Here is an 18,168-nt window from a genome sequence, read left to right as displayed (position 1 = left end):
TTTTAAACAAGATTCACACCTGATCATTTTGTAATTAAATGGCTGTGTGCAAACACCACTTTTTTTTTTACCTCATTCTCAGTTAAGGAAGCTGAAGGAGATGAACTCTTGCTAAAAGCAAGAGTTGAAGATTCTGGTGCTGAAGCCCGATTTCGCTTCTTCAGAGGTTTACATGCATCAGACAGATTTTTCGTTGCTGTAAAATAATTTTGGTTTACAAAGTGAAGTTTGGAACTTTAAAACGTTATCTCCCTGAAGCCATTTAAAAATACTCCTTCGGCTAAAGGAAGGAATGATTTAGGTAGGTCTTCTGGGCACCTATGTAGGGCTGAGAGAACATGAAGTATATGTCTGAAACCTTGCGTTTTGGCTTGTTTTTAAAAAATAAAGAGGTTTCTATCCATCAAATATGCACTAAAAATGGCTAAGGAATGTCTTCCCAAAGCTCAGGTCTATTAAAATATCTTGTGGCTTAGACCTCTTTACAGCAGAGGTAACAGTTATCTCCTCAGATAAACATTAGAAGGACTACATGATCTCATCACAATCTGAGTACCACTAAAGCTTCATTAAGTTATACATTGGAGCCAGGTACCAGACATCTATGGCATGTCCCCACTTCTACATTGTGCAGAAGCTGAAGCTTACTTATCTTTGGCAAGTCATTATAATACCTAAACAGGCATGCTCTCATAGAAATTACCTTAAACTTGGGCATCATTAACAAGACTAACTTTTGGGGTTTGGTTCAAGATTATTTAGAATTCCCCTCGTGCTCCACACTGCCTCCCATCAACCATCATTTAAAAGGACTAAAATCACATTGTAACTGATTACATTGATGGTCGCTGTACTTGTTTCATTGGGCTAATGCACAACAACAGACTGGAGCAGTAGGATTTGCATCAGTGCTCGCCAAGATCACAGGGCAACAGCTTTAATTTGGTGCCATCAAATGGTGAACTTGTGAACTGCTGCTCTAAATCAGCAATACACAATTTCAGTCAAATATAATGTTGCAAAATGGTGGTAGTGGAGGAAGAGGGCACGTCCCCCCTCCCCATCTGTGGCACCGTGGCTGTAACTGGTTATGGCATCGGCAAAATTCAGCTGCTGCCTCAGACAACCTGTTTAAGTTATTTAATTGAAAAAGTGACATTAAAACTTATTCTGACCACATTACCTGACTGGTTCTTTTGTGAAGAGGAGGTTTCTGTGACCTTAGAAGAGTTTGTTTTGGCTGTTTTGTCATTGCTTGTCTCCCTCTGTCACAAAAAAAAATATGAAAAAATAAAAAAACTCCTAATTTATGAGTGGTTGGATAAATCTGGCAATTACTTCTGGATTTATGCTATTCAAAAGAAAGCATCTTTACAAATATCTGAATGGTAATGGAGTTAAGCTAGCCCCATTTAAGTGACTTTTAAAACTCATTTACAGCACAGGGTACAAACCCGTAAACAAAGGAGAAAATTAAACACTATATTCCAGCAGCCCACTTATCCATCCCAAACTCCCCATACCAAAAGGGGAGCTCTAAATGAACGGGTAAACAGGTAAATTACCCTTACTATTCTTTGTCTAAACTACTCAAATTAAAACCTTCAATTACTAAAGGTAAGCTGCAGGATTAGTATATAAATCTGAGAATAAATCCTGTGCATTACTGTAAGTCTCAGAGAGGCTTGCTTTCAACTCCACAACTTATAGCAGTGCCATGGTTTAAATTACTATGGTTAAGATTGTTTCAGCATTTCCAAAAGAAAACCTACTACTTTCAAGGGAGCATAAATTTGCTCCAGATGGAGAATTTATCATTAGAAGTTTAGGCCAAAAACTGGGGAAGGTTTTGTCAAAGCTTTGTCAAAATCACACTCTGTCCCTTACACATGCCACTATGTTTTTCCTTTTTGTATTTTACAAATTCACTGAAGTAATAAGTCACCAAAATCATAGCCAAGAATGCCTACCCTGACAAATGCTCACTTAATCAGTAAGAATAATACTACTGAACAGAAGGTTTTACATACTTTTTATAGTTTCCATCTGACATTCAGCTTTGCAAAAGATGTGCAGGCAAACACCTCGAAGGCCAGAGAACTGGTTTCCTTTGTGAAAGTAAATATGCATGGCTACTGCACTACAGATGTGCTACACTGTGCTTTTAATGGCTTCTCAGTAGATAACATGCGCTACCACTAATGCCACAGGACACTCCCAATGTTTTCTAAGATTACTGTTACACTTCAGTGTAAAAATGAAAGCAAACGTACAGTACAGTCCACTCTTAAATTTAAAGCATGCTTTACAGAACCCCCATTTTGTTAATGCGCATTTTATGTATATCATGAAAGCATGGATGAGCGAATTAGTTTTTCAAGACTTCCATATGGGTACTTATGGCTTGGTTACTTTGTGTGAGAACATTCAGATTTTGTCAATGAGAATTAAGGACAAAAAGGAAAGGATGACTCTCATGCAAGAAGTAATGAGAACACATCATTAAAGTTCCTCCTATCCAAAATGATTATAACAAAAGCCTGTAGGTAAATTGGGAATAGCAGAAGGAAGGTGCTCGGTTAGAGTTTGCTTTTTGAATCATTACATAGACATTTTCACTGTCATTCACTATGTGTTTTACTAAGCAGCAGCACATACAGCTAGAAGTACCCTGGGCTGGCGAATGCAGGAAAGAGACTTAAAGAGATAATTCATAAAAGAAGCCACACAGCAACAACTCCACAATATACAACCCTTCTGTGGACAGAAGCACAAGCACTGCTATACGAGTTTAGAGTTTCCGAATTACCTGATATTTACACACACCAGATTCCTAGTACCTAGCTCTGATAAACGGATCAGATAGAGGACAACACTTTTTAAGCGCACATTACTAAGCATTATTAGTGGTATGTATCTTCTGGACAGAATTAATCTCATTTGTTTTCCTGTTAATAGTCACATCTGTGCCACAGCATCAAACATATCACAACTTCTCTGCCTGAGCTACGCTGCAATCACCTTTCATTCTGCTTGGGATAATGCAGGCTAATTGTAGTGTACGAACGCTGATGGGATAGTAAAGAAGTAACTTTAGGGGCAAGCAAAATAAGGACTTCAAAGCAGGAATTAATTACAATAAGTAAACTCAATTATTCCATGGATCTAGTGTATTATAGTGAATTCAAATCAATTTGAAAAGTTTAAAAAGGACCCAAAAAATTCTCCTAGGACACGAGATGAATATTTAACAACTAACCCATTAGAGCAAGAAAGGCAAAAACTAGTTTTGGTCCTCCTTTTTGCAAAGGTAGCAACATTTCTGGAAGAATTATTTTTGTCCCTTGCTTATAAGCTCATTAAGCCTGGGCATCTGAAGTTCTCTATACTGAACTCTAGACAAGTTCTCTGAATACCCACAATATCAACAGAGGCACTACAATAACCAGCCTACAAACACACTGACATATGTGACCTTCATAATGCATATAAAAAATAAATCAACTACCTTTCCTTATATTAGGTTGCTTCATTTAATCACAGTACTACTGAAGTCCTGAGATGAGGTCTGTGATACACTACAGTACAATATTGAAAACACTTGAGCTAAGCTTTACACGCAAGTAAAACCCATGAAGTTCAACCCATGGTCTACATGCATGACTAACTAAAGCTGTGCTTAAGTCTCTACAAGATTTGGGCTGTATCCATATCCATATTTAGTGACCTATGTACAGAAAATCCTCACCCTCACAAGCAAGCTAAAGGAAGGAGCCTGTGATTTGTGCAGTAACTATACTGTAAGATTTACTGCAGCTCTGTAAGTTAACAAATGGATCAGCATGCCACCCTAAAATGTTCTATAGGCTTCCAGTTCTTGAAAAGTAGTTTTTCTGTTTTGCTTTGCTCGTTTTCCTCTCTCCCCCACCCAAAATTGTCTAAAATTAGTATTGACTAAAGATATTTTTCTACATCTGTGTATACATCTCTGAACTCCAATTCAGGAGGAAAGGAAAAGAACTACAAAGCATGACAACACAGAAAGGTCATGCCTCTGCACGTTCCTTCCGGAAACAGATTTAGACATGCATTTTCACCACAGTTTTAAGTATCAAGTGCAATTGTCATACCTCCATCCTCAAAACCAAAGGGAAAAAACCCACAGCAATAACTCACATTTATCTCTGAGTATTTACCAGAGTTTGGTTACTTTTATAACCCTGAAAACGGAAATGCTGACAAACTTAACTACAGCAATGTGACTGGTGCTGCTATAAATCAACCCAAACAAACCAACGACATAATTACCTTCCGATTATTCTGTTTATCCATCCTGAGTCTTTTCCTAGGTGCTTCCTGAACTTCAAAATCTTCTGTAGGTTCCTTTGTCCTCTTTTTTTGTTTTCTTTTATTTCCATGTAAGTTACCTTGGGATGGGGGATGGGGGAAACTTACATGAAAAATAATCTAAAACCCACTTTCAAGTTATTTTGAACTGATCTAGTTATTTAAGTTACTTTTCTTTCAGTCATTATTTTTAAAACATGGTTAAACATTAAAACAGTTTAATGACCTCTTAATGCTTAAGGTCTGGTTCCTGGCGCTGATGACTAACTCTAGAACACATCCAAATCAACTGCTTCATCCTCAAGCTATTTTAGAAAGACAAAAGTCTACCTGTATAAGCACTAGTTTAAGAACTGAATATTACTGCCCAACATTTGTTTCATATTATCAGAGTGCACATGATTGATCTATACAGCTTTTAACTCTCCTTCCACTTTGTAATAGTGTCTTATCACTGAATGAATTTTTAAGTCTCCATCTTAAGTCTCCTTAAAGCTCTCCAAACGATGGAGATACCGGTGACATCTATTAAGGGGCCTCTGGAAAAGACAAGATATCACCAACTGTACAGATTAATTCTCTTTTCCTGGTATGGCAGCTCCAGACTCTAACAAGCTTACTTCTATTTCACAGGAGACTGTAAGATCCCCTTCCTTTGTGAACCAAAATCCTAAGAACAGAATCACATTGGTCATTTTAAACCAACGGACTTATTCACATATTTAGATGATTGTTCACAGTAAAGTTCAAGCAGCTGCTAAATTACGAAAGATAAGTGACTAACCTACATACCCCTTCCACAGGTTCAGCTATTGTTTGCACTCTACCTCAAAAAGACAGATGAAGGTTTAGGAAGTGGTCTGTTCCATCAGGATGAAATGACAACATTATTACACTTTCCAGTACTCTATTTTATGAAGCTACAGAGTATTATTCGCATGAAGATTGCAAGCTCCAAGGGCACAAACACGTTAACTGAAAATTGCCCTACAGCTACAAGCATTCTATTCCAGTGGGAACAAATAGCTGTAAGTATAAAAAAAAATAGCAACTTGAAAATATGGATAATTTTCAAATTAATGTTCTTATCTTAAACAATCTAGGACATATTCTACTATCAGACTCAATCCACAAAGCAGACTGAAATGGCTCCAGGAGAACCTGCTACTTACAAAAAGCCAGCAAAAAAAAAAAATCCCACAGTATTCTTCCAAGTTTAAGATAAGAGGATCTGGGTAGGGAATGATTGAACTGACATGTTTTCATCTGCAGATAACTATAAACGTACACAATATATGTACTAAAAACACCTGGTACAGGTACAATTTCAATTACATTTCTTGCAATATGACACTGAGGAAGGTGAACAAAATTCAGCACTACAGTGTTTAGGATATTTAATTTGGGATCCATTAAAATTCTAACGCCAAGGAAGACAACATCTGAGATAAAAATAAAGAGATTATGATACGTGGGCGATTACATAAAAAAATACACTCAATAGCTACTTATAATGATGAACTATTTGCACACAACACAAATTTCAATTACTTCTGGATCTTGATCTCCTTTTAGGTGAGTCTTGAAACACTTTACGTTTGGCCTCTCCAATATTCTTCAATGATGAACCTTGAGAGATACAGAATGTGTTTTTTTTTTTTAAACTGATATCCAAATATTTAACACTTAAAATTTTAAGTTAAAAACTTTTCAATTTTCCACAAAATGTTATTCCACACACACACAGATAGTTAACAAAACTGACTACCATTTTTATACAAGTTTTTCCAAGTCTCACAAACTTTCAAACACTCCCTCTCATTCTTGTCATTGCCCAAAGCAGCACCTGTTGGCTTCTAATACTTCCATCGTAAGTCTTCTTACAGTGCTGTAAAGCTATTTAAATTTGAACAATGATGGCTAAATTTGATAAAGTTCATGCAAATGCCAAACTATCTTCCTCCTCCTTTCTCAAATAAGTGACTCCAAACCCCCTCCAATATTTTGCAATATAATTGAGACTGTTTATCAAACCCAAATGCTAGACAACAGCAACAAAAGAAAGAGAGAGAAAAAGGGTATTTACAATCTTGTACAATGTCCTACACACTTTTGAGTAGCACAACCAAATGCCAAATGGATGAAAGTTTCAGAATAAAGTTAGGAATACTTCTTCCTGAGTTGATGGTGAGGTGAGGTAACATACTTTAGGTATATATGAAGAAAACGTATAGCACTGATTAAACTTTTTAAACCATTTCCTAAGTATTCTATGAAGAAAACCCCTCAAATTTTACTAGTAGTAACACTTCGTCTTCCCTTCCCACCATCCACTCGTACTGGCAGTGGATGCAATGGCAGCTGCTTATGGGCAGAAGAAGAATGAGAAATCAGCAATCTCTAAACAGCAGGTTTACATATAACAACTTTTCAGAACAATGAGCAAGAAATGTAGACTTCATGGGTTGTGTTTATTGTAACCATTGGCATTCCTTTGCTATTGGCACAAACACCAAGAATTAAAACTGGAAAACAGTGAAAGCTGTTTTCCCTACACGTCTCAAATATGTGCTTAGTTTAATGCCACTACGTATATCAAATTTAGTTAGAGTACACTAGCACAGTTTTACGTTTACCAGAGTCTTCTTCAGATTTGGGAGAGGTCACTATGGCAAACTTTGTGTTATAGCGAGCTTTCTGTTTTTCACTAAGCATGTTCCACTGCGATTCGAGCAATTCTTCAATCTCCTCACTTGAAGCATCTGGATGTTCAGCAACCACCTACATATGCAGAAATAGGGTTGTATTAAAACAAGATGACCATTAAAGAGAATGGTGTACATTCACCTATCGCTTTGGAATACTGGATACAAACAAGTTATCTAACATTCATGCTGAGACACAACCAGATTAAAACCTTCTGTATCCAGTTTTCCTTTGAATAACCACTTCTCTTTCTAAAAACAAAAAAATCTATAAGCATATGCAGATGTATTAAGAATTTTGGAAGTATCTATTTGCCTTTTAACATTAAAAAAATGGAGTAAGTGTAAAATCTTGTCTTGCAGTCATCAAAAAAAAAAGTATTATTTCTTGATGAAGTTTAAATCTACACAACAAAAGACAAACAAATAATACTGGAGTATATGTTTGCCTACAGAGACATCCATCAATTCATAGGAGAACTCATTAAACACAGAATTCATACACCTATCTTAACAGAGATTTACATCCGCTAGCATCTGATGCAACATTTTCCTGTATTAGTTCATCATTTCATATCATGTACATGAATTTTAGGAACACAATGAGTTGTGCATTTTTTCTTAATAATATGAGCATGACATATAGAAGCCATCAACATGGAACTTCAGAGAATTTCTAGAAATTTATTCAGCACAAACAAAAAAATCAGTACTGAAACCAAAGAAAAATCCTCCCAAACTCATTCACTGTTCCCATACTTCTACTTAAGGAAACCCAGATTTGATTAAACACAGAACTCATAAAGCTCTAAGATTATATGATTTACAGAAATTACAGTAGCTTCAAAACAACCCCTCTCATCTCATTATCCAGCATTCTCCAAAATCCTGTTACTGGAGTGATGCAGCCAATATCCCAAAATCATGGAGCAAAGTAAAAATGAGGCCAACAAAGCCAAGTGTTCAAACTGTAACACCATTCAACAGAACCAAAATGCAAATTTTCAGTGATAAGGGAGATGATTAAACCTAATTTCTTAGGAGATAGTGTCTTAAAATTGCATTTCCTGTTGTCAAACTGGGTAAAAGTGTGACTGGAGCTACTCTGAGGTTTAGAACAGTTCTAGCACTTTCCTTCCATTGGAATTATTCAGTGTCTAGTAGAGAAATTCATACTGTAATTTTCCCCTAACAAGAGTACGAAGAGTTCTCTTGCTTCTATTTGGTACAACCCATCTGCATAAAACTTGGAGAATACAACAACCTTTGGAGACCTGTACTCAAAGCTTGATTAAAATCCAACAATGTCAAAAACTGACCGAGAGGTGAGAATGTAGGCAGCCCTGCAAGACACCCCTCCCACAAATCTCATTTCTTTAGGAATTAGCATCAGTTTTGACCACTGCTGCTAAGAGAATAGGTCACTGTGCTCAACTAGTGCACAGTTATTTAATTCTCTAAAACATATCACCAGCTTTGCTTACACAAATGAGATACGGTTGAACATCACCTCCGGTCCCACCAAAATACAAATAAAACCAACTTTCAACTGAGTATGAAATGATGAGCAAAATACACTCATGGTGAAGGGATTCTTGCAAAGAAGGCCTCCAAGGAAAATGCTCATCAGTCACCACCAGAGTCTTCATACAGTAATAGTCCATCCTGGTATACATACTGGAAATCATAGAGTCATAGAACAATTAGGGTTGGAAAGGACCTTAAGATCACCCAGTTCCAACCCCCTGCCATGGGCAGGGACACCTCACACTAAACCATGCCACCCAAGGCTCTCTCCAACCTGGCCTTGAACACTGCCAGGGATGGAACATTCACAACTTCCTTAGGCAACCCGTTCCAGTGCCTCACCACCCTCACAGTAAAGAACTTCCTCCTTATATCCAATCTAAACTTCCCCTGTTTAATTTTTAACCCATTACCCCTTATACTATTGTGACAGTTTCTAATGAAGAGCCCCTCCCCAGCATCCTCTGGAATACTGGAATATTGGAAATAATTTATCACGTATCTTGATGTACATGAAAACCACGCACTTCTTCCAGGTACTTATTTCTAAGTCTAACTGTGCTACAGAACACATGGAAGATCTTTTCTTGGATACCTTTATCTCAAGTCAGACATTCCTTTCTAATGACTACTATGGTTATATTTCACAGAGGAAGTGTGTAAGAATGCCTATATTACAAAATACATCTTTACTCCTTTGGTAACAGCACAAAATACTTCAGTGTGTCACTACGACCATGAAAGTGCCCCAAGCTTTCAACACCTCCCTCAGGAAAACATGCCTCTTAAGTTATTGAACATTTTCCAGCAGTTCATCCAGTGTTCCAACACCCATCATTCATTCCTAAGAATTCCAACTATTCCTCACCCTCCTGTTTCCAGAAAATGTAACACAAAAAATAGTAATTAATAAAATCAAACTCATATATGAATCCTACTACCAAACAAAGCCAAACTCCGAGCAAGACACAGCAGAAATTGCTCTACCTCTAAGAGAGCTTGTATTATTAGAGACCCCAAAGAGAAGTCCTCAGTCATTCCTTTCCATTCACTTCCATCCCTTCCCAAGTCTGGGGCCAGAAAGCCTCTTCTGGATCCATAATGTTCCTTTCTTCTAAGTTTCTACATGCAAATACTAAAGGAGCTATACACTAAACTCTCAGATACCACCAATACAAGTAGCTCAAAACCAGGTCTGGTTTTTAGCCATTTCCACTCCTTCTACAGCATAAGGACATCTACAACAGCAACAAAAATGAAGTCCTGGATGGAAAGCAAACCACGCAAAGTTGAACTAGATAAAGCCTAACGGAAGGGGAAACTCCAAAGACTAGTTAGGATATGATGTCCAACTTTCACCAAAGGCACAAAACTGCCATTTTAAAAGCAACATGAGAGGCTGAAGTGTACACAGGTAACAAGTGCTGTGCAAGAGGCATGAATATCTAATATGGAATTTCCCACTTTGCCAGTTAACTGCAAATCAAGAGAAAGGAACAAGTCCTGCTGCCCTGACTGGGTTACAGGGACTATTATCTGCAGTCACCTGGTACCTGCAGCTTTCACAAATTAGTTCTGTTCTACACGCAGAAGTGCTTCTGTATCAATTAGAATGTATCACACAGCTGGATTTGGGTTTTCATGACTGATTTTATGAAAAGGTATTTTAAGCAGAAATATCAGGATGATTTGTATGTATATTTTATATACCAAATACGTAGTATTTTGAAACTTGCTTCCTTCTACTGAACTCCGAGCAACATTAACCACTACCATCAGCAAGATTTTCAAGTTTATACAAGTTTTCAGTTTCCTGAAGACAAAGCAATTCCTCAGTGTCAAAGACTGTAATAATATTAATATTTTCCATCTATTAATTTGAGAATTACAGTATAACTGTAGTAGGGAATCCAGCTTGATAACTGGCATAGAAAATAGAAATACCAACATCAGAGACTCAGCATGTCTCTTCTGCGGTAAGATGTCTGGCTAAGAGTCCATAAATCCAGTCATCATAATCTCATTTGTTCCAGAAAAGTAATTTCATGTCCCTCAATATTGCACAAGACTTCTTGCTACCTACATTAAAGGCTAAGGAAATTCCCCCTCGCCACTATATGAGAGGTTACTTATAGAAGGAGGTTACTTATAGAAGAACTGGAAATAGAATTCAGGTCTCTCAACGTGAAATAGATGATTTACCCATACAGTTTTTCATAATGAATATGTCAAAATCTGCATTTAATAGACTGGCTACAAACCTCTTTCCTTCCTGAAGCCAGCAAACTGAACTGCCAATGCTTCTCTCAATTTAACCCAAGCCATCAAAAGGTATGTGTAACATTTTCTTTCTCAATATTAGCTTAAAGTTGCAATGATCTAAAAAGATCCTAAGTTGAACCACAACTAACTGACTTCCACACAACAGAATCTGTTTTTTTCAATTTCTCCTTTATAAATAGTTTGTATCTATTAATGCTTTCTGACATAAATATCCTCTAACAAAGTTAACTATTCGGCAGCTGAATAGTGTGACAAGATCACCACTAACTTTCTGGTCCTCCTGTGGCTACTATGGAATAGTACAAGAAGATGAGAACTCTTGCTTCTTTCAGTGCATGGAAACGTACTGCAAATGGAACAGGTTTTAAGGAAAAAAAATGAGGGTCATGATTTTAAAGTAACGAGCTAGAACAGTAGTACTGTTTTTATACTTCTAATCATCTTCCTAAAAAACATTGATATTAAGGTATTTATATATTCTACCTTCTCTTCAAGTGTAATCCTCTCAAGAGGACCTCATTTCTGTCCCAGCAGACTGCACACTGACAGTGATTTTCGCAAGCTTTGGTAACTAGATTCTTTTGAAGCTCAGCAAAAGATTCTAGGTACATAAACTGAGCTTGAGCTCCAAGACAAGGGAACACACCAAAGGAATTGAGTCACATGTTCAGAAAGAATGCATAAGCTAACCACAAATAGACTGCTATAAACAGCACAACCTTTGTTATATTTGCCTAAGTGTATGTATGCATATCTATATATTTTACTTACATTAAAAATATTATAGCTAGTACAAACAACTTATGGTTAAAGTACAGTGGCATTATTACTATCTTGTTTATATGCACATCTCCATTCCCTTCTTCCTCTGTTCCTGTTTAAAGATTTGATGCAGGCATATCTAGTCAAAGCTGAAGTATTATGGATTCTACAGTAGTAACTACTTTTTGTCAACTGAAGTAAAGAAGTTTCTTTAAATATAGAAACGAGAAGAGGCAATCAACAGCAAAAATGGCGAAAAGAGACTAACCTCATCTCTGTGCTTCTGACAAAAGACCAAAAACTGAGATACTGCATCGCCCTTTCTGCTTCGCGGAGTAGATGCTGGAGTTTTCTTTCTATTGAGAGGGGAGCCTATCCCTCGTTTCGATTCTGCCTGTTCGGATGCCTTTTGAGGAGTAGTATCCTTAGTCCCTGACTGAGTGCTTTCTTCCATATCATCAGTGGCTGAGAATTTTGCTGTCCTTCTCCTCCTCTTGTTAGGAATGCCAGACTCCTTCATCGATTTCAGATTTTGAGTGGTTTCTTCGCTCGAGTAAGACGACTCATCTACCTCCTCCAGGGGTTCCACAGCAACACCAACTTCCTTTGCCACTCGAGGATTAAGATGTGGTCTGTCCCTAACATAGATGAAGGTGTACTTGGCCTTCCGTTCTTCCACTGTCATGCCTACTGCTTCACTTGCTTGCTTAACACCCATCTCCCACTGTGGCCGCAGCTTCCCTGAAACAGGCTTTAACATCTGCAAGGTAAGATGGCAATGTGAGAAATTTGCCCACTTCTGATTTAAAAATGTCAACAGTAACAAAAAACAACTCTAAGAGATGAAGTGTAATGTATAATTATCATTCAGACATTAAAATGGAATTGTATTCGACAGTACTGGTACCATGCACGAATCAATGACAAAGCAGAAGAGTACTGATTTTTAGCAAGTAATAAACAGTGGTAAAACATCCTGTTCTTTACATCTCTAAGTGAAGTATAAAACTACAGGTGTCTGTAAAACAAGCTGTCTTTAAAGTTCTCTAGAACATTTATTTATATCTGTATATACCTCTAAGTAAAAAATCTCTGAATCTTGTCTGACCTGGTAGCTTCTTACCTTTATTTTCTCTGATTTAGTGAGGGCTTGTTTTGCACTTTCGTGGCATAATTGTTCAAACTGGTCTTTTTCTTTAAAGGGCACAAGGCTCTTCTCAAATATCCAGGCTCGCTCTGGGGCATCTCCAAAAAACTGAACATGATATTGACGAAAACTCTTTTTCTGTCCTGAAAATTAAAACCAAATGTATTTAAGATACAACATAGGTTGTTCTCTGCACTTTCAGACTTGAAGTCTTTTGTAAACTGCTATAGTTCCCATGACAAAAGCACAGTACAACTGGTTAACCTTTCAAAAACCCACTTAACCGGCATTAAAGTCTCTGAGCTGTAATCTATGGAGTTGGATACAAAAGACCAATAGTTTAATTCCAGAAAACAATACGCTTTGCTAAATTAACTGAAGGTTACTACTGTCTGTCAGTGCTTTCCATGTGTATTAACTTGTAAGTAGGCCTGGATGTTACTGAAAATGCTACATTTGAAAATGTTGTCAAAGCTTGGACAGCTGCTGCCCTCAGCCTCATCTCTGATTCACCTAAACTTTACCATATTCTTAAGCTGAGATACAAACTTCATCTAGTTTTGACATTGCAATCATAACTTCATCCTAACCAAGCTTTTAAGGAATCAAAGCAAGAAATGAAAAGGATTTGGGTGGTGGAAGAGAGAAAAGGGGAAGTGGGAAGATAAGAGAACACTTCTGAAACCTAGATAAGAAACATTCATTCTTCTAGCATTGTAAAGATGAATCCTGTCTCACTGCCGTAAGGCACAGGCATACGACCTTCTTTCTGTTAGTACTCTGTAGGTTGTATTCAGACACATGGCACTGGGGTTTTGTTAGATCAATTTCTATAGTTTCTTAGGAAAATGTACCACAGAGATCCTTGATAATGAAGCATAAACCTTGCTCCTTTCAAGGGGAGGAGTAATTCAGTTAGGAACAAATAAACAGCTTTATTTCCCTCAAAATAGTATTAGGTCTATTATGTCATAATAGACCTAATAATCCAATGAGTAAAATCACAGGGACTGCCTGATCAAAACTCTGAAAGACTGCTACATGAAAAATTTGTCTGAGGAGTCTATAATAACCACTCCAACAACTGTATGAAAGCAGTCAAGAAGCCATTTAGTTTACTACCAACACTGAGTCTAGCTATAATCCTAGAGATACTCATTCAATCTGTTCTTAAAAACCTTCTGTAGAATCATAGAATAGTTAGGGTTAGAAAGGACCTTAAGATCATCCAGTTCCAACCCCCCTGCCATGGGCAGGGACACCTCACACTAAACCATGTCACTCAAGGCTCTGTTCAACCTGGCCTTGAACACTGCCAGGGATGGAGCATTCACAACTTCCTCGGGCAACCCATTCCAGGGCCTCACCACCCTTACAGTAAAGGAATTCGTACCATTTTTCCAGGCAATCAACCCCAATGTGTCACTATTTTATCTTTTCCAAGTTTTTAATATGCAGTCTAAATATTCATTGCCACTAAGCTCTCTTCTTACCAGAACAAGAAGAGTTTATGCCTTTTCTTCTTTGCATGTAACTTAAACTATTTAAGGCCAGTTACTGGGTTCTCCTTTAGCTCCTCCTTGTCGGATTAAACAGCCCCAAGCTCCTTCAGTCTGCCTGCACAGATAAGATTCCTAGATGTCTGTGCATGCTGTTCTCAGACCTTTCTGTTTGGCTCACGTTTCTTTACATTAGTGGCCCAAACAGAAAGAAAAAAAAACCTAATACTCCCACTGAGACCATGCTACCCCTGGAAAACCAAAGGATATAATTCATGCTTTTTATAGGCAGCACTATTAATTTACGTCACTGTGGATTTTGGTCTTTCTGCAGAGAAAACTATGATGGATTAGTACGACTGATTCCTCTCTGTGAAAATGCAGCTTTCCACTCGTTTGCCAGCTTGATCACCTACCACTATAAAAATCCAACCCCTATTCCTACTAAACTGAGGGTTTTTTTCCAGACTACACCTCCAACGTGTCAGGATTATTCAGATTTACAATCCTTACAGTTCCCCCACACTGGAAATCTGTAATTCCAATGCACATTTTAAATGTATATTTTAGTCCATTTTCTAAGTCCTCAATACAACCCTTGAAAACTAGGGAAAAACCAAACCACAAAAACACTGCTTTCCCACACTTGGACATACATATTTCAAAGTTACTGAAATCTCTAGTGACAAGTAAATGCCCTACTCTGTTCAGAACAACGGAAGTCGATAATTCTGCCTGTTCTAATAAAATACATGAAATCATTGAGAAGCATAAGTATCAAAACAAAGTCATGTGCTCCTATTTTGGTTTGATATTCCTATTAACCTCCTGCTTTTCTCCTTAACCTGCAAATTTTCTGGATTCTGTTTTCAGGTTTTCTAAACTTTCTGTGCAATTTTGCATAAACATAGTAAAAAACAGTTTACAGTGCTCAGCTGTAGTTAAAACTAGCGAGGGATGCAAACCACAGCAAGAAGATTTGCTGTAAATACAACAGTAGCAAAAGGAAGGCTAAGGATTGCTCACTGGGGCTGGAGACTGAATGACAAAGGGACACAGGCTGGGGAACTCCATACCTCTGTCTCAGGGGTTTGCTTGTTTCTTAGACTGTAACATCTATTCTGAAGCCTTCTGGTCCTTTAGTCTAGTGATAAAGGCTGCAAGACTGACACACTACCCACAGTATATTAAGGAAAAGTCAAGGCACACTTAATCAGACTGCACATCTCCAAGATGCTGGACCAGGTCGGATGCTTCAGAAGATGTTGAAGGTGTTGGCCAATGTGGTTGCAAGGGTGATCTCGATAATTTTTGAAAGGTCACAGCCATTTAGGGAGATATCCAATGACAGGAAAAAGGTAAACACTCCAAACATCGTACCTATCTTCAAGAAAAACAGTAACAATCTGGGGAACTACAAGTCAGGTTGACCAGCTTACCCTCAGTGACCACAAGATTACGTGGCAAATTCTCCTGTAAGACCTATTCTCCTGTATGTCCAAGTGCATGAAAGACAAAAACGGGTCTGGGAATAGCCAGCACAGGCTCCCCAGGGGCAAACTGTACCTATCAATTTGACTCAAATAGCACTGATACAAAAGGCAATGGATGCAATTGAAAGAAAGGAAATTTCAACTAGATAAAGGAAGACGTGTTCTTGCCATAATGGCTACCAATAACTGAAACCAGTTGCCAAGAAAAGCCATAAAGTTACCATGCCTGAAGACATTAAATATTTGACTGGACAAGGCCCTGAGCAACCTGCTCTAACTTGGAGACCATACAACTTGTAGAGGTCCTTTCCAAACTCCATTACTTTATCATTCTACAACCAGAGCAGAGATGCCTCAAAGGTTTCAGGTATCAGAACAGAGAAAGCTCCAAATGACACAAAGAAATCATACAGATTCCTACTCAAAAAGCTTGTTCACACTTGATGCTCCCTGTATTTTGAATAAACTAATGTTGTCCGTAAGTAACAGTACCGATTCTACAAACCACAGAAAATCTAGTTGCCTGAATTACGGATTGCTTGTAGTAAAGCATAATCATCAGGAGTATTTAACGCCCATTAGCTTTCAACAAAATTTTTAGCCTACATCACTTCCCCAAGCATCTCCCTAAAACCGGTGGAAAGCACCATCAGATAATTTTTAATAAGACTTCACACAGTTTCATAGATCACAATTTTGGTATCTGTCAGAGAATGTTCCCAGTTAAAAAAAAAAACACAGTAGGAAAAAAGCTCTGTCTGCTATATGCTCAAGAGTAGCGTTCACATGATTTTAACATTCCTCTTGACAACAAGGAGGTGATTCAGCTACTGATACAACTGAATAAAGAACAGAATTTCCCCAAAACAATGGTTATGGATACCTAAAGAAATTGGGATGTTTGCAGCATCACTGACATACCTTTTAGTTTAGTGTAGGCATGGAGAATAGGATCAGCAGAAACCATACATGGCCACCATGGAAAACCAGACACTTTTGACCACACTAGATCTCCTACATTGTACTTCAACAGATGGACTTTGTCTTCTTTGACGGTACTTTGAGTTGGATCTCTTTTAGCAGGAGCCTTAAAAAATGAAAAAAAGAAAAGAAAAACCTATCACCATGTTTCTTCAGATGTGCACTAAACAGCACACAAAAATAACCAACAAATCACAGTTTGTATTCTGTTTAAACATTATAGGCAAAAACAAGAGTGTTAATGGAAGGAAGCAGATAAGAAACAGTTCACCAGAATAAAGAACTATCATGTCTGCTAGCAAACAATAATTTTATTTCATGTGTAATAAAAACTATGGAATAATTTTTGTTCTCATTTTGTTCCATTTATGGTTTTAGTTTTAGTAGGAAATATTGGCACGTAAGCTGTGGTTTGCCTTTATCTTTTGAATCGCTGCTGGGGGACCATCAGGAAGGCTTACTTTAATTTCAAACACATTAACTGAACACTGGATGTAGATGTGGAAGAGCCAACCCCCCTCTGTATTCAATATTATTAACCAAGTAAAGTGTAATACACACAAATGTGTTCTTATATTTAAAACCATAAAAACATCTCAAACCACAACAGACTGAAATACTGCCTTTATGTCTAAATACAAATGCACAAATAACCCATTACCCCCCCCCCTCCCCAAAACTCTGCATCTTTCAGCTGTATTTTTACATACTGAGAATTGACATGAACCCTTTCCCACACCCTTTAGCAAGGTTGTTCTCTGTTCCAGTCCTAGCAGTAAAAGTTTGTGAGTGCTCAGCTGATGCCCTGAAGCTATGTTAGCTATTGGAAAACAGTTACAGAACTCCTTCCACTTCAAGGGACAGATTTAACCACCAGGGAGTTTTGTGCTCCCCTGTGATAGACATATTCTTACTGCTTCATAACAAAGTTCAGCAACACAGACATTTATTCACCAACTAAAACCATTCCACAAAGTTAGTTACATCTTGTCTTTTTAGCTTCGTCTTTTCTGTTTGATGGAAATACTGGACACCTTTATTTAGGTAAGCACTAATTCTAGATGTAACAAAGCACAGGATGCGCCTCATTACAGATACGTTAAAAAAATCAGTTGTAATTTTTCTATTACTAAATTTATGAGCAATGTGTTTCATCATTCATCTTGCCAGCAGTACCAGCTCAGCATACAGAGCTTCAGGCTTTCAGTGGATTTAATGTTAGACCTGGAGCAAAATTCTGTTTTCATTAATTAGAAGTGACAAGAGGAAAGAATGAACACTGTTAAGAAACTGGAAATCTAGAATGCAAGTATCTGGAGCACTATGTTATATCAGAGTAGATTAGGTTACCTTGGACTTGATTTTAAATCCAGATAATACTATTATAACTAATTACACATTATTTCCAAACACAATCAACAAAA

General features: G+C 37.6%; 1 protein-coding gene across 2 annotated transcripts in view; it reads right to left on the bottom strand.

Annotated features, from left to right (window-relative positions):
• Positions 1 to 18,168, bottom strand: part of NSD2 (nuclear receptor binding SET domain protein 2) — a 75,660-nt gene that overhangs the window by 28,355 nt on the left and 29,137 nt on the right. Inside the window, exons 3-10 of one of the 2 annotated variants that reach the window (XM_061467192.1) lie at positions 16,685 to 16,850; positions 12,748 to 12,914; positions 11,893 to 12,384; positions 6,984 to 7,128; positions 5,899 to 5,976; positions 4,309 to 4,427; positions 1,184 to 1,265; positions 72 to 196 (exon numbers count right to left, since the gene is read on the bottom strand). In XM_061467192.1, the coding sequence (XP_061323176.1) occupies positions 72 to 196; positions 1,184 to 1,265; positions 4,309 to 4,427; positions 5,899 to 5,976; positions 6,984 to 7,128; positions 11,893 to 12,384; positions 12,748 to 12,914; positions 16,685 to 16,850 (1,374 nt within the window). The remainder of the gene's footprint in view (positions 1 to 71; positions 197 to 1,183; positions 1,266 to 4,308; positions 4,428 to 5,898; positions 5,977 to 6,983; positions 7,129 to 11,892; positions 12,385 to 12,747; positions 12,915 to 16,684; positions 16,851 to 18,168) is intronic. The other variant, XM_061467184.1, reaches the window with a different exon arrangement.

The sequence above is a fragment of the Pezoporus flaviventris genome, unplaced genomic scaffold (genome assembly GCF_033815535.1).
Source record: "Pezoporus flaviventris isolate CSIRO_AGI_PZ_B2104156 unplaced genomic scaffold, CSIRO_AGI_Pfla_v1 ptg000002l, whole genome shotgun sequence".
In the NCBI taxonomy this organism is placed as follows: Eukaryota; Metazoa; Chordata; class Aves; order Psittaciformes; family Psittacidae; genus Pezoporus; species Pezoporus flaviventris.
Note: the sequence above shows the minus strand (reverse complement) of the source record. Positions and strands in the feature narration are given on the sequence as shown.